Genomic DNA, 16,555 nt, shown 5'->3' with positions numbered 1-16,555 from the left:
GGGCCAAAATACCAACTACTGTGTGTGCAAACCTGGTAAAGACCTATAGTAAACGTTTGACCTCTGTTATTGCCAACAAAGGTTATGTTACAAAGTACTGAGTTGTATTTTTGTTATTGACCAAATACTTATTTTCCACCCTCATTTACGAATAAATTCTTTACAAATCCTACCATGTGAATTAAAAACATATCATGATATGAAAAAATCTTATATCGCCCAGCTCTAGCTTTAACAAGAAGAAAAGTCAGTCATTCACCATCTTTCTCTTCTTCTTGTGCACTAAAACCACCAAAGTCCTCTTCTCCAGTGTCGGAAATGAACAGGTTCATGATGGCTTCGTCATCACCTCTCCGCTTCTCTCATTCGTTGTCACTTTCAAAACCAAACAAATCCTCGTTGTCAGTGTCGAACACCCTCTGAAGGGCTGTGGCGGTGTCCTCCTCTCCATCATGCAGCAGTCCAGCCCTTCGAAATCCGTTGGTGATCATGGATGTTTTCACACTTTTCCACGCTGTCAGAATCCACTGGTGGAGTTGGGCATAACTTGCTTTTCGCAAGTTTATCGCCGCTCATCATCCACGCCTCCCGCTGAAGGCGTAGCGCTACTTTGAAGTTTGTTTTTCGCGCTACTTCTTACGGCACTACGTTGCCTGGCAGATGGACATGTGACCAATATACCACTCTTGAACCCCGATCCTTCCGCCAGGCAACGTAGTGCCGTAGAACAGCAGAAGAAACAAAACAAATCATCTTACGATATCACAAAAATCATGGACAATCCTTAGAAAAGCCGCACCTGACTAAAAGCCGCAGGGTTCAAAGCTTGTGCAAAAAGTAGCGGCTAGTAGCCCGACAATTACAGTAAATAGATTCAACATCTTTCTTCAACAGAATTGCAGACTGCACAGATGGTACCTTCCCAAAGGAAAAAGGACTATAGCTTACCAGGGTGTAAATTAGACTTAATAGTTAACATATACAGTAATGGATTTCTATACATTTAATCAGATGAACACTTTGGTTGTAAGATTCAGATAATTATTTATTAAAAGTTAGTCCTTTAAATGAAATAACAAAGAAAAGTATTTTTTGTGCCTCCCTTTACTTGTTAATGCCATACCTGCCCCCTGGCAAAGCTTTGCTAGAGCCGCCCCTGCACAGTTACCAGCTGTCAGCTACTTAGAAAACATGAGAGAAGAAGAGGCAGCTGCAGCTTAAGGACACAGACTAACTCCAGAGTCTTTTTCCCCCCATTCTAGCTGAAGTACGGGACAAATTGCTTCCTTTTCGCCTCAGTATGGAAGAGATTAAGATTAAAAATGCTGCGGTTTGGAAGCATGTAGTGAGGCTCCAAATGCTCCACCAGTTCGCCGACAGGTCTTGCAGACAACAGCCGCTCTATCGAGTGACACATACTTCTCTGATAAGCAAAGCTGGGTTACGCCAAGTAGCGCGTTTTGTGAGGCGAGGATCGGTCCGTTTTTAATTAGTATAGTATGAACATCTAATCTGGACGCCTTATTCTGGACTAACTGAAGTCTGTTAAGATCTGTCTTATTAGCTGCTGACCAAATGATTGACCAATAGTCCAGATGAGACATTACTAGTGCATTAATGACATCTTTCATAATTTTTTTTTTTTTGTGTGTGTCCCGTTTGGATCTTTAGCCATCAGAATTGTTGTCTTAAGGCCAAGAAAGATGCCAAGCGGATTTATTTTACCAAGTGGATCATCATGGCCTTGCCATATTGGTCCATTTGATTGACCTTTATTATAATTATAAATTTATTTTATTTTCAGTTGGCCAGCTCTGTTCTAGGATGCCCTCTGGACCCAGTGGAGGTGGTGAGTGACAGGAGAACGGCGGCTAAGCTGTCATCCCTGATGGACAACATCTCCCACCCCATGCAGCAGACTGTGACAGCACTGAGCAGCTCCTTCAGTGGGAGACTGCGGCACCCACGGTGTGGGACGGAGAGATTTCGCAGGTCTTTCCTCCCCACTGCTGTCAGACTCCATAATAAAGACTTTAACTGATCAAGCACACACATCCATACATATGCAATAATACTAAGTGCAATAATCCTTTCTGTCATCGTTGTATTTTTACTCAGTTGTATATAGTATTTGTATTCTATTTTTATCTTATTGTATATTTATTTTATTTTATTCTACTGTATATAGTATTTTATTTTATTCTATTCTGTACAGTTGTGTACTGTATTTATTCTTATTGTATTCTAATTTTTGCCTCATAACTTTTGCACTGTCCACTTCCTGCTGTGACAAAACAAATTTCCCACGTGTGGGACTAATAAAGGTTATCTTATCTTATCTTACAAACGGGACAGACATGACTGGGGGATAGGACAGGGAGAAAGAAAACCAAACGGGAGAAGAGACGGTGAGAAGGGGGGAAGAAAGAAAAAAAAAAACAAACAAAAAAAACAAAACACCTGGGTCACCTGTATGGAGAAAAAAAACAGAAGAGAAAGCAAACAACAAAGAGCAACATAATAAATTTTAAAAAAAGCACCATCACAATAAACTAGCTAGCAGTAGATATCAATAGTTACTAAATAATAAACGATATTGTGCAACACGCAAGATAGACAGCGCACAGTGTGCTTTGAGGCAGCAGCCAAGAAAACTGTAGTCCGCGTCTGTGAATACCCATGTGTACACCTGTGTACACCTGTGTGGATCAGCATGCTCGCATTCCAAAGGTTTCTCCATGTAACGATCTGCTAGGGAGTGTGGGGAGCCACAGCCCTGTCCTCTATGGTATCAAGCAGGTATGGAGGAGATCAAAACTCCAGACATCCAGAGGCCCCCAGAACACAAGAGACCAAGGAAGACCCACAGAGGGGCAGCCGCGCCACTGTCCCAGTAAGAGCTGAGGAGAGTCCCAGATGAGGGCTCACTCAGCAGCCGCGGAGCAGAAGCCAGGGGGAGTTGCAGTGACGCGCCTGTGAGCTCCGCCGGCAGCCAGCTGTGCCTGAGTGACCGAGCCCCAGGCCGAGAGGCCGGGGGCACCCCACCTCCGAAGTGGCCCGAGCGAGCCCCAGGCTCCAGGCCCCGATAAGCGGCCGCCAAGGAGTGAGCCGGTGTGTACCCGGACGCCCACCCCCAGACACAAAGAACCACCAACGCACCGACACCTGAGGGAGTCCGCCACTGGCAGGGGAAGTGGTGGTGGGTGGAGATAGGCCTCCAAACCTTGGAGGGCCTGAGATGTCCCCAGAGAGGTGGCGTCTGATACCCAACCTGACATATAGACACAGACATACAGGCACACACAGATACAAACATCCATTCCCACCCTCATGCTCTCATATGCACTTACTCCACACTCAACCGACGGGGAGACAGACATAAAGAGACGCTGTATACACGATCACACTCCCCAAGCGTACTCTACGAACCGGGTCTAGGTACCCTTGCCCCTGGAGGGGGGAACTGCACCCAGACCCAGGTGGTGTTACCCTTTTCCCTGCGGTGGGGAGAGGCAGACCGCCCCGACTCCGCAGCAGCAGGGAGGCCCCACACTCCAGACCGCAGTCGGACGGCCCACTCCTTCTAGCCCCCCCGCTCCAGCAGGCCGCAGAGAATGGGGGTGAGAGAAGACTCCAAACCTCCCTCCACCCGTTCATTGTAGTGTTGATGCATGTGTGTTCTGAGGTGCAACTCCAGATGAGACATTACTAGTGCATTAATGACATCTTTCATAATTGAAGAAGTGATACAGAAAGAGCATTTCATAGCCATAGCTATGCCTTGTCCTATTTTCTTAAAAACAATCGATGTGCTGAGACCATGAAAGGTGGTGATTTATGGTAATGCCGAGTAGTTTAATCTGGGTGACGTGTTCTAACACTGGCTATGGACAGACTTAGTTGTGGGCTGTTGACTAATCTGCTTCTAATTAACATAGATTTGGATTTAGATACATTTAAAATCATGTTGTTTTTACTTATCCAGTCAAACACATTCAGCAAATTTTGTTGTGACACGCTGATCAGTTCAGAGTTGTCACTGGCTGAATAAAAGATGGTGGAATCATTGGCATACCCAAGATTAAGCCAAGACATATTGCAGATCGTTTGTGATAACTGAATAGAGAAGTGAGGCAACCTTTCATCAAGCACAGAGCAGCTGATGAAAATCAATAACATTTTAGTTTATCAATCAAAAGATCTAAATTTATCCAAGAATACCACTTTCCCATCATCTAGATGTTTATACCATATATTATTGGTCATATGAATTAGAGCTGAGCTGGTAAAATGACCAGCTTGGCTCTGTTAAAGTGAATTGTTAAATGTTGTCATTTTTATGCTACCATCTCTACATTGTTTTAACTCTGTGGTGAAAGGAATTTATTTGTCCCCCTCCCCAGCTTCTCGAGGTCCCGGGGGGGGGGGGGGCTAATGACACTTGAAGTGCCTTTCTGAGATACCAACGAGGCCTCACTTGCAAGTAAATCGATCGCTGTTGCCTTGTTTTTCTTTCACGGGAATAAGTCCTGGAGACAGCGGGGTCTAAGTTTAGACTAAACAGGTTCAGTGAAGAAAAATGTCTGATTGTAACCTGAGGATTTTTTTACATTAAGAAAAAGGCACCAAACATCAAACCAATTTAATCCTAAACAGTAACACATGAACGTAGAGCAGGGCGATATGACCAAAAATATTAACAGTGTAAATGCAAATTCCTCGGAGCAAATGTCAGCCAATTTCCACTGGAAATGCCTTTTGGTTAAACTGTCAGCAAGGAATTTGCATTTGCACTGTTAAATTTTTATATAACTTCAATACACAGAAAAAAAACAGCTGTTTGTTTAAGTGAAAATACATTGATGGGAATTTTAATAAAGTTGTGGAGTTGTAAAGTATTTTGTCTAGTGTCAATTATAGCGTCAGTTATATCATTATCGCAAATTTTCAAATGTATATCGTGATAAATATTTTTGGTCATATCGCCCTGCTCTGTCTGTCACCTTCTGTGTTGAGCTCATTGTTTCCTCTGTAGTGGCTGAGCTGAGTCCAAGTAGCTGAAAATGTTCCTCTGCTCTCCGTCAGACTCTTCTCCTCCTGCTGATCAGCTGGGACACAAAACAGATCTTTGTTAGGCTCCACACTGCACTGAAGAGTCAAAGTGTCTCATATGTTCATCTGACAAGTAAAAGAACACATTTTTGCTTCCCGAGGTGGGCAACTTATTGGAAACAAACACAAAAGGTTTGAGCACCGATACAAAATTTAGCAGTATAGCAGGAGAGACTGAGGCCTGTTATTAGACTCAAATGCCCAGTGGGCCGACACACCAATATACACATACACACGTGTTATATGGGAACACCCTCAAATCACGTGATGCCCAGAATTGTACAATACTGATGCTTGAGAGCGCGCGTGTGATCATAGCTGGACTGGCCATCGGTTATACCGGGAATTTGCCCGGTGGGCTGCTGGCGATTTTTTGTTTTTATGGGCCGATCGATTTTTTTTTTTTGGAAGGGTATAAATAATGAAAGGTGTTGGATTGGCCAATTGGTCATGATCGACTCTGGGCTGGACCAATTACAGCCGAGGAGGTCGGATGCACCCTCCCCCTTGTTTAGCAATCTTATAGATGAACTAAAGAAATGGAGAACAAAAAAAGGAAAGGAGGTGCAGAAAAAATTAGGGCCAAAAAGAAACAAGGCCTTCAGGCAGACGCTGCCAAATGTGTAAAAATAACTGAAATGTTTGGCGGTAGCTATGGCATAGCTTTCACAGATTTAGCAACATCAGCAAGTGGTGGAGGCCAGCAGGTGGATAAGGGCAGTGTTGGGAAGGTTACTTTTAAAATGTATTCCATTACAGAATACAGAATACATGCCCCAAAATGTATTCTGTAACGTATTCCGTTACGTTACTCAATGACAGTAACGTATTCTGAATACTTTGGATTACTTAATATATTATCATCCTTTTTACAACAACGTGAATGTACTATTGCTGTGTGATTTATTACTGAAGGTCCGCGACTCCGAACTGTAGTAAAGGGACCTCTGACTAATACGGCGGGGTCCGTATCGGCTCGTAGCCGAAAAATAGCTTTACTTTGTTGTGTGGCTCAACTTTTCTTGCGAGAGACAGAGAGAGGCGTTGAAAGGCTGCTCCAACAGAACTTATTGTTTTCGGAGGAAAACACGAACACGGTGTACAGTCGAGTTTTAATAGCTTACTTACAACTGGGCTCGTCAGGCACTCTTCTTGGCTGAAGTGGTTATTATTATATTTACATGCTTCCAGCTCCCGTTTTTCCTCGACGACAACTCCTACCTTTCCACTCCCCCTTTTCTCCCTCCTCGAGCTCACAGACCCATAACGTGTATGGCAGTCCATTCTCCCTGCAACACGGACTACACTGCCCATGATGCTACATTCTTTAGAGCTATGCTTGTAGCATTCTGCCTGTTAGCTTAGCACAACAACAACGAAAAGGCGCTCTCTCACCCAGGAAACACACAGTCGCAGAAAGAGAGAGAGAGAGTTGCCCTGTAACCATGGCAACCGTAACCCTGCCCCCTGGAACAACAGAACGTAGCTGTCAAACAAAACCCAAACAGTCCTGACCCGCGTGTAACGCTAAGTTATTTAAGGACTAGTTTATGTCAATGGATGAATTTACTGACTGACGCGCAGAAGAAATAGTTCTTTATGGAGCCCAGATGGTGTGAATGATGAGACCAAAAACTGCAATGTCTTGTACCAAAAATATATTGAATAAATAGGGGAAAGGGGAAATGGAACAAAATAATTAACACAACACACAACGTAAATGTCCACAATTAAATAATAAATCAGTGCTGTGATTTTTCTGTGCAAGAGTCCTTTTGCTAAGAGTCCTTTTTTTGGTCCTTTTCTTTTTAAAGTTCACTTTTAAGGTATTCCTCCTTAGGGTCCAGCTTCATACAAGGGGGAAATATGTCCGTAATCCAAAGACGGCTAAGTGGGGGAAAAGAAAGAATGGTCCTACCGGCTCGCCACTTCAATATGAAGAAGATCAATTCAAAGAGGGAAAAAAAAACCTGACCTGTAGGTCAGAAAAATGTCCATTAGCACATCAAGTTCGATTCAGTTTACCGGTAAACAAGTATATTCTTCTGCATGTCTAGGTAACAATGCAAACCATAAATCATCATCAATCCATGTACAACAGTTAAATCATTAATCATCTTAGCTACGTAGCTTAATCTATACAGTCCAGTAGCGTTCACTACAAACAATACAAAAACAACAATAAAGGAAAACAACTGTCTAACAGACAGCATAGCCGAATTCAAGGCAACACATAACAATAATCATTCAATCGCACTTTGTTTCAAAGTAAGCCCATAAAAATGCTTAAGTAAAGAAAGTGTTCAAAAACAGCGGTTTTTGAACCGGAGTTCTGCTTGCGGTGGGAGCGCTGCCGCACAAAGTCATTTTTTAATCGCGAAAACGATCGGCTGGTTACTGACAACCAAAGGTTGAAAGATATTAAGGACACTTACCGCTGAGTTTAAAGTTTAAAGATGAATTGAGGGGAGAAAACGCTTTGTTTTCCAACACCGTTCTAAATGCCATAAGCTCACAGCCACAGCAGGAGTCGAACCCGGAAGTATCCCTCCACAGCCGGTTTTCAGAGTTGCCGCGACGTGGGAGGAGCCAATCAGAAGAGGGACCTCAAATCAGCTGACGTGGGTCATGTGACAGGGAGTAGTTGATATGGGTTACACGTGACAAAATGAAACAGGAAAGTACCGCAGTGTAATCCATTTATTTCAACAAAGTAACTGTATTCTGAATACCACCTTTTTAAACGGTAACTGTAACGGAATACAGTTACTCATATTTTGTATTTTAAATACGTAACGGCGGTACATGTATTCCGTTACTCCCCAACACCGGATAAGGGAAAGGGGAGGCAAGAGGAGGAGAGACCCGAGGCGGCCGCCGGTCATAGTGGCAGAGGAACTGAACTTCAGGTAAGAAGTTATGACCTGCTGTCTATCTGTGTCAGATATAAACCAAGTTTAGTTGTAGTTTGTTTTCGTTGTGCTGACTTTTTACAGTTGCTTAGAATAACTGGTACTGCGTACTAGCTAGCATGACGGAGTTTATATACTGCTGGGCGGGTGCTATGAAGTTACTGATAGTAAATTTTATTTTATGCTTAAGGTTAGTTTCTCAAACTCCTCAAAATCTTAACAAATTGTGCCAATCCTTACATGTTGCACCAGGCTGATTTATCATCGAAAGTGGAGAAGTCTGTGACAGAGGAGACAGAAGAGCAGCAGAGAGAGATGGAGATGGAGAGAAGATTTTATGTCATCCATGAGGGATGCATTTGACATGTTTCACATATTATAGCTCAACAAGTTACTTATAGCAATTCAAATACGAGCAATCAGTTTTTGGCACAACACCGGCTATTGCAGTTAATAATACAACAGCGTCTTGCCATTTTTGTGTTTCTTTTTATCGCTGTGTAACTGAGTTCAATTGAAAGCCTGCATGCGCTAGTACCTCTTGCCACAAGTTCCCAGAATCCTTTGCGGTTTTACCCCTGAATGACGTCACATTTTTGGTGGGCCGGTCTCTAGTCAAAATGCCCGGGTCGATTTTTTGTCCCAGTCCAGCCCTGTGTGTGATGCAAGTATGTGTAGTGTTGAGCGCGTGATCAGTGGTGAGAAAAACAACTCACGGAACTTGACCTTTCTATACTTGTGGCTAGTGATGTGACCTTCTGTATTGAGGCTTCGAAGCGTGTGTCGAGTAATGGAGGGGGCGTTTCCGCGAAGCGTGCATCGAGGCTTGCTTCGTTTATGGGAGGAGCTAAAAATGATGACGTCCGAAGCCTCGCTGCCTGGCTGTACCACGTGACTGGTTCATGAAGTGGTTCGAACTTTGCCGCGAGATATGACAGCGATATAAACCCCTCAGACTTCATTCAAAAATGTGGGTGTTTGATGGAGAGTTGCGGTTAGTGAGAGTTTGGAGACAGTTTGGAGGTTTATGAGAGTGAGGAGAGAAAGTCAGGAGAGAATGGAGCCAGCTAAGAAGAGGAGGATGTCCTCCCCTGTGTGGGAACATTTTGATCTTATTCCTCCCAACAAGGTATGTAAATTTCTACAGAAGATGTATTTTCATAATACTGATGGTGCAATACAATTTATGTTAAGCAGCTTTACTTTTGTACAAGGTGAAGTGTTTGCTATGTGCCAGGGAGCTGGGATATAACAACAACACCTCATCCATGCTTAGGCACTACAGAGCTTTGCATGAGAATAAGGGGGACACCGATTGTGGAGCAAGACCAGATGAGCCATCAAATGCCATGATAATATAGCATGCAGTAATGTTACTAAATGATATAACAATATCATACAATGCAATAAGTGACGTGTGTGATATTTATATTTGTGCTTTGTTTTTATTGTCTTTCCTCAGCAGAACAATCTCAAATAGATGAAGACCTGGTTAGCACGGTGATTGAGGACTCCCAGCCATTTAGCATTGTGGAGGACAAAGGATTCAAAAGATTTGTTAAGTCATTAAATCCTAGCTATGTTCTCCCCACTAAAAAGGTCATAAAAGCAGTGAAGATTTCGTTTCTACAGAGTTAAATGTGAACAGGCGGGACTGAGGCTCAAAGCCTCAGTGTGTAGCTACACTACACACTGCTTCACAGCCACGTCGTACTTTAGAACAAAATGTTTTTACTTTCCTTTAGGCCCTGAAAGTCATGGTGGAGGCCAGGTACCAGGAGATGAAGGAGAAAGCTAAGGCCAGCGTTGAGAAGGCAGCAGCTGTGAGTCTGACATCAGATATGTGGACCTCCATCAACACAGAGGCCTATCTTGCAGTCACCTGCCATTTTGCTGATGAGTCCAGCACATTAAACACCGTTGTTTTAGGAGTGTAATATTTTCCTAATGCACACACTGCAGAAAACATTGCACAGGTGAAAGGCTCACTCATGGCAGAATGGGCAATTACTGACAAAGTCACATGCCTAGTAACAGATGGGGCTGCCAATATGGGGGCTTGTGCAAGGGAGCTAAGACTTAAACATGCCATATGCATAGCTCACACCCTGAACTTAGTGGTGAAGAAGGCCCTTGACCAGACCCCTGAGCTCTCTGACATCCAAGCCAAGTCCAGGAAGATCATGGGATATTTCAGGAGCAGTACCTCTGCAAAGGTAAGTTCTTAAGTGGCTTAATTACAGTTTCTTTAATGCTACTTATGTGTATTGTCGAGAAAAACATCTTATTTTAAATCTCACTGTGATATCATTTACATGCACTGTCATTATTTCATCATTACTTCATTAGTTTGTATCACTTTATCATTAAATATTATCATGTATCATTTGAATTAACATTTAAATAGATCAGTTAGAAACCACCAGAATAGCTGGACCTCCAGAAGGCTCAGCTGCAGCAGTTCACATAAGGACATTTGAACTCTTTTTAGCCTGATCCCACAATTACACAAAATACACACACTGTATACACAATTGGTTAGGTTCCCAGGAAGCATGAGTGGAAACATCTGGGTTCAATTCTGGGAAGTGGGGTGTTTTGAACATAGAAGGAGATATGGGAATTCTTCTGACGTCATAATGACTATAAAGCTTTCTGCAACGAGCAGGGAAGTCGAAGTCCGGCTCTTCCCACACTGTACTACTGTGTGCTTTAATAAAATAATTTATTGACCCACTATGGACTTTTCAGTCGTATGTCTCTTCCTCAAAATTCGAACCACGACAGTATAGTTCTGCTCCCTTGACAATCTAATGTATGCTTTTTTAAATTGTATTTTGTAAGGAGAGGCTTTCAGTCATGCAGGAACAACTAAGGCAGCCTCAACACAAACTACTACAGGAGGTGGAAACCCGCTGGAACAGCACTTACAATATGCTGCAAAGACTTTTCGAGCAAAGGGAGCCAGTGGGTGCTGCTTTGGCAAGTCTCACAACAGACATCCCACCTATGTCATCTGAGGAATTTGGTATAATTTCAGAGTGTCTGGTTGTCCTAGCACCATTTAACGATGCAACCACTGAGCTCTCTCAGGAAAAAAGGGTGTCTGGGTCAAAGGTCATACCTTTGCTCACTACGCTGGATCATTGCCTCAATGAACAAATGGAAAAACCACCATCCATTGGATCTTCCCTGGCTCAGAAGCTTAGGATGCTATTGAGAGAGAAGCTAGATAAAATACAGACCATGAGCATTATGTTCCTTGCGACACTGCTGGACCCAAGGTTCAGAAAACTCGGGTTTCTCAGCCCTGCAAGAGCTAGCGAAGCAGAAAAAAGACTGAAAGCAGAATGTGCTTCTGTAATGAGGGCCTCCACCACCTCTTCCTCCACACCACCACCACAGCCATCAACGTCACAATCTGTTGAGGCTGTTTCCCACGGTACCATTGTTATTGCATTTTAGTTGCATTTATATAAACTGAATGTTGGGTTTTCCACTGTATCTATTATTGTATGATCTACTGTACAATATAATGCGCCTTGAGGCGACTGTTGTTGTTATTTGGCACTATAGACATAACATTGAATTGAAAATTGAATTGGTAGTATCTCATAAGACTCTCCTTCTTGTTTAGGTAACAACCTGCGGCGTCGCCTGGATGAGAGTGTCAGGCAGACACAGACACAAAATGTGACAGCAGACGCAAATATTGAGGTCCAACGGTACATGATGGAGCCAAATATTGGAAGGCTGGAAGACCCCCTTAAATACTGGGAGAGACAGAAATATGTCTACCCTCACTTATATAAGTTAGCACTGACATACCTGTGTACCCCTGCCTCATCTGTGCCCTGTGAGCGAGTGTTTTCAAAGGCAGGGGAAATATTGTCCAAAGAAAGAAATCGCCTACGACCTGCCACAGTGGAGAAACTGTTGTTTTTAAATAAAAACCAATGATGTGTCCCCTAAACACTAATCACTGTCCTTGCCTCAATGTTACAAAAGCACAACCACTGTCCACACCTCACCTCACAGCATATGATCATTTCCATTTTAGGCATTTCCAAATAATCATTTTCCATACTGCCAGCATAAATATACACAGTATACTGCCATCACTACAATATAGATGTTTTACACACTCCTTTTGTTGTTGACATTTACAGGCTGTGTGCAAAATGCCACACTCTTCAAATTCATGCCAACTAATATTTTTACGTCCAGTAGGTGTCCTGCTAGAGCAAATGAAGCTTCAAGAAACTTCGCGTTGGGGTGAACCAATTGGATGAAAAGCTTCAGTGCTTCATGAGGCTTCATCTGCCCATCACTACTTGTGGCTCACTTACATTTCTAAACTATTCGTTTGCACACTTACACACACCCAGCTGCTGTTTCCTGTTTTGCTACACTCTGGAGAGCCCCGCCTTTAACGGTCTCCTCTCACAGAGAGCAACAGAAAACTTCGAAAAACTCGAGATTGACTGATCTCAGTTCAAAGTTACCTTGGCACTTACCTTTAGATGTGAGAGGTAGTGATGGTCCGCTTGAAGCTGACGCTCCGGTGCGTGTATCAGAAAACTCAACACGCTGCGTCAGAAGCACCGTGTCGAGGCTTGATTCGTTTGGCCAGAGTCACGTGATTAGTGACGTCTGAAGCTTCATTTAGAACGTACCTTTTTTTTTTTTTTTTAAGTTTGACGAGCATCTTGACTTTTGGTCTTTGGATCAAGGGCGTCGATTTGGCATGGACGGAAGGGACGCGTCCCCACCAATATTCAGCGATTATTGAATTGTCCCCACCAATAATTTGATCTCTTCGAGTAAAGAAAAACAAACCCGATAGTAAGAAAAAAACGATCTGTCAGCTTCTCATTCAGCGAGTGGTGCAGAAAGAGTTAAATTAGTTCTAAATAAATAAATAATTCTCTACTGGAGTCCTACGTCATGTGACAAATATGGCCAATGTGATTGGCTGTGCCTTTCAGGGAGCTGCGTTTAGTTTCAGCAGCTGCAAACCTGCGCTGCGAGGAGGACGGCAGCAAAGAGGAAGAACCTGGATATAAGAAATTATTGCTGGATAAATGTCATTTAGAGATTTGTAAACATATTCTAATAATATCTTTAACAGGAGTGACTGATTTTAAAAATATGATTCTTTATGTCTGTGTAATATTTCATTAATCTCTGTTACTCTGTTATTTCTCTCCAGACTCAACCTTGTTTTCCCTGTAACACACAGTTATACATCACATATTATAAATCTGACTTTGATAAATATTTAGATCATGTGAAAACACAGAGCAGCTCTCTATGAACAGTGTGAAGCAGGGGTGTCAAACTCATTTTCCATCAGTGTAAAGAAGTTACATATTTAACTGTTTTTCTACATGATGAAGAAAAAGCTGCTGTCAGCATGACTCTGAACCAAAGTGGGGAAAAATGTGCAAGATTACAGAAAAAGTTTTTGTAGCTTATTGCACAAACTGAAAACAGAAACTTTTCTGACATGAATTAGTTTGAATGGGTATAAGGACGGTTTTTATCTGTTGGAAATGCTGTAAAACTTGAAAGTCTGCTTGTGCTTGTTTGCAGTGAGCAGCAGATCAAACAAGTTAATAATTATAACTGGCTTCAAACACACATTCAAGCCTGTGAGACTCATTCAGACACTCAGTGAGCCACGACTCTTTGTTACAAGCACACATTTCTGTCACGGTCCTGGGGTCCGTTCTTCATACCTCGCTTACTACATCCAAGATCAAATGACACATCCAAGACCAAATCATCGCGCTAACTCTGAGCTCGCTATTCCGGTTCCCCGAACACACCTGTTGTTGACGATTAGTTTAGCTGGATGAAGTAATGTGAGATCACTGGGTGGCCCAACAGGGGCTACGCATCAATAGTAGAAACATTGATTGGCAACCCTTTGATTGGTCGGCGAAAATGTCGAAGGAGCGCGCTCTGTATTTTTTGGCAGCAGAGCAAGAACTCTTGAGTGAGGGATTTCAGGAGTTTCAGAGTTTAATCAGAACGCAAGGGAACACTGCAAAGGCTGCAAAAGCAAGGAGAGAGGGCTGGCAGAAAGTTGCTGACAAATTAAACTCGTAAGTAATTTAATAATAACAATAATAATGGATTGGATTTATATAGTGCTTTACAATGCCACTATTCAGTCACTCTCACATTCACACACTGGTGGAAGCAGCTACGGTTGTAGCCACAGCTGCCCTGGGGCAGACTGACAGAAGCCAGGCTGCCATATTGCGCCATCGGCCCCTCTGGCCAACACCAGTAGGCGGTAGGGTAAATTTATTATATTATATTACATTATATCCTCTTTCACATTAGAGCCACAACAGGACCCACTAGAACATGGGAACAAGTAAAAGTGAAATGTAAGAATATTCTACAGAATGGTAATATTTATCACTCATATTGCTTTTCGTCTCTTGAAAAGAGACCCTGAAATAATCTGTTTGTTTGTTTATAACAGCAACCAAGAAAAGGGCAGAGCAAAAAAAGACAGGTGGTGGTCCTGCACCCCCTCGTCAACAAGTTGGTTAAGTAAATAATACCCTCACGGGAAAATCGATATCTCTCTATGAGCACACTGTCGCGCTGAGCTAAAGGATCCTGTCTATCCCGTAATATACGCTGAATTCTGAAAACTCTCCTTATCAATCTTGCACCTTCCGCAATGGGTGGCTCGCGTATACGGACAGGACATGGCTGCGACAGACTTCCCAAATCCACCTTCGCTTTTATAGCCGTGGTCTCTCATCTTGATTACACGAAGTAATTTGCAATTACTGCTCTGAAATATGAATTACATCTGTAATAATCACATACATGTAATAGAATGTTAATAGTACATTTCCCTTTTTTAGGAAGTGACCTGTATGTATCTGTGTGAAATCAATAAATGGATCAAGTGCTGCATTATCTTTAGTTACATTGATGTTATTTATTTATGGTGAAACAGTGGTGGAATATCGCTGTTGCTTTCGTATAAATGAAGCGGACATACCTGCATGGCCGCGATCTAATCCTGTTTACATAAAGTGAACCTGCTCCCGAGCAGGTTTACGCTTACGGCTCTGTTGCTATGACAGCAAGTCCCGGATGAGCTTCGGGGAACCGAACGATCCAAGATCACGCGAAATCGTCAACAATCAAATCCAGCTAACTTACTTAGTGAGGTACGAAGAACGGACCCCTGGGTCTGTGTCCCTGTGTTTTGTGTTGTTGGGTTAATTCTGTTCTTCAAATTCTGGTTTTCTGTTATATTTATTGTTCCTGGTTTCTGTTCTCTTCCTCACCTCATGTTACCATTTCTCAGTGTTGAGACTGCGTCTCTGTGTCTGTCTTGTATTTCCTGTTTTACTTTGACAGTCTGTGTCTTGTGTCATGTCTTCAGCTCTGCTCCCCGCCTCGTCACATCTATTTAATTAAAGCTGTGTTCCCACCAGTTCTCCATCCTCTCGTTGTCCTCTTTGTGTATATTTGCTGTGCGTTTCCTTCTGCTCCACGTCGGATCGTCTGTTTGTCATCCCGGTGTTTCACTCTGCATTTCCTCCTTAGTGTTTGTCTTGTGCTCCTCCTTCCCGATTGTCAGGTTTTTGCTATGTTCTCCGTGTTTCACTTGATCCTTTGTTTAGCTGTTTGCAGTTTAGGTTTTCCTTCAGTTCCCTGTTTGCTTCTTACTGTGTAGCGTTGTGTCCAGCCAATAATAAAGGCTCACTTTCTTTGTTTTTGTTAAATTCACCTCTCCACAGATTCTGCCTCACTGACTGTCACTATTTCTGTATCTCTCCCATTCAAAAACACTCCATACACAGTTTATTTTATGTAATATTCAATATTAACCTATAAATTTAGTCTTTTCAAGGAAGCATTTTTTTTCTTTTTATGGCATTCAAGCCTTTTTCTGTGTGGATTTTCTACTGCTAAGCAGAACACACAAACTTTAAGACCTGGACATATTTGAAACCTGTTGTTTCTTCATTATCAGCTATTTGAGTTTGCACCGCTGCAGTAAACCTCAACAAACAGACGACCCCCTATGAGCAAACACTTTGTGAAGGTGGTAAGAAAAAGCAGAGAGAAGAGTCTGTTTCCCAAATCCAAACTGGAAGCTGGTTCAACAGGAGAGAGGCCTGATATCTGACGGCTCTGCTCTCATTCTAGTTTTCAAAACTAATAACCAAAAGTACGACTGCAGTCTGAGAGCGACGTGCTCTGTTGCAATCATACGGTACTACAGTATAAGGTCTTTAAGAAATGATGGGGCCTGATTATTCAGGACTTTATATTCAATTCTAGATTTAACATGGAGCCAGTGAAGAGAAGCTAACAAGGTAGAAAGATGATTTGTCTGCTGTCAGGACTCTAACTCCAGCATTTTGGATTAACTGGAAGCTTTTTAGAACATGGTTATATTAAGTACGTTATGTTGTGTTTTGTCAACATAGTGAAAAACACTAATAAAAACAAACAGCTGCTTATGTTGATTATGAGTTTAACCC

General features: G+C 42.6%; 1 protein-coding gene across 8 annotated transcripts in view; it reads right to left on the bottom strand.

Moving 5' to 3' along the window:
- LOC308385633 (uncharacterized protein) overlaps positions 1–12,899 on the bottom strand; it is a 35,102-nt gene extending 22,203 nt beyond the window's left edge. For 3 of the 8 annotated variants that reach the window (XM_080864699.1, XM_080864700.1, XM_080864698.1), the window contains exon 1: positions 3,490–4,993. In XM_080864699.1, the coding sequence (XP_080720825.1) occupies positions 3,490–3,657 (168 nt within the window). In that variant the 5' untranslated portion in view covers positions 3,658–4,993. The other 5 variants (XM_080864703.1, XM_080864704.1, XM_080864702.1 and 2 more) reach the window with 5 other exon arrangements.
- Between the last annotated feature and the right edge of the window lie 3,656 nt (positions 12,900–16,555).

The sequence above is a fragment of the Rhamphochromis sp. 'chilingali' genome, assembly GCF_963969265.1.
Source record: "Rhamphochromis sp. 'chilingali' genome assembly, chromosome: 18".
Taxonomy (NCBI): Eukaryota; Metazoa; Chordata; class Actinopteri; order Cichliformes; family Cichlidae; genus Rhamphochromis; species Rhamphochromis sp. 'chilingali'.
The sequence above is the reverse complement of the archived record's forward strand: the minus strand, read 5'-3'. Positions and strand labels throughout refer to the sequence as shown.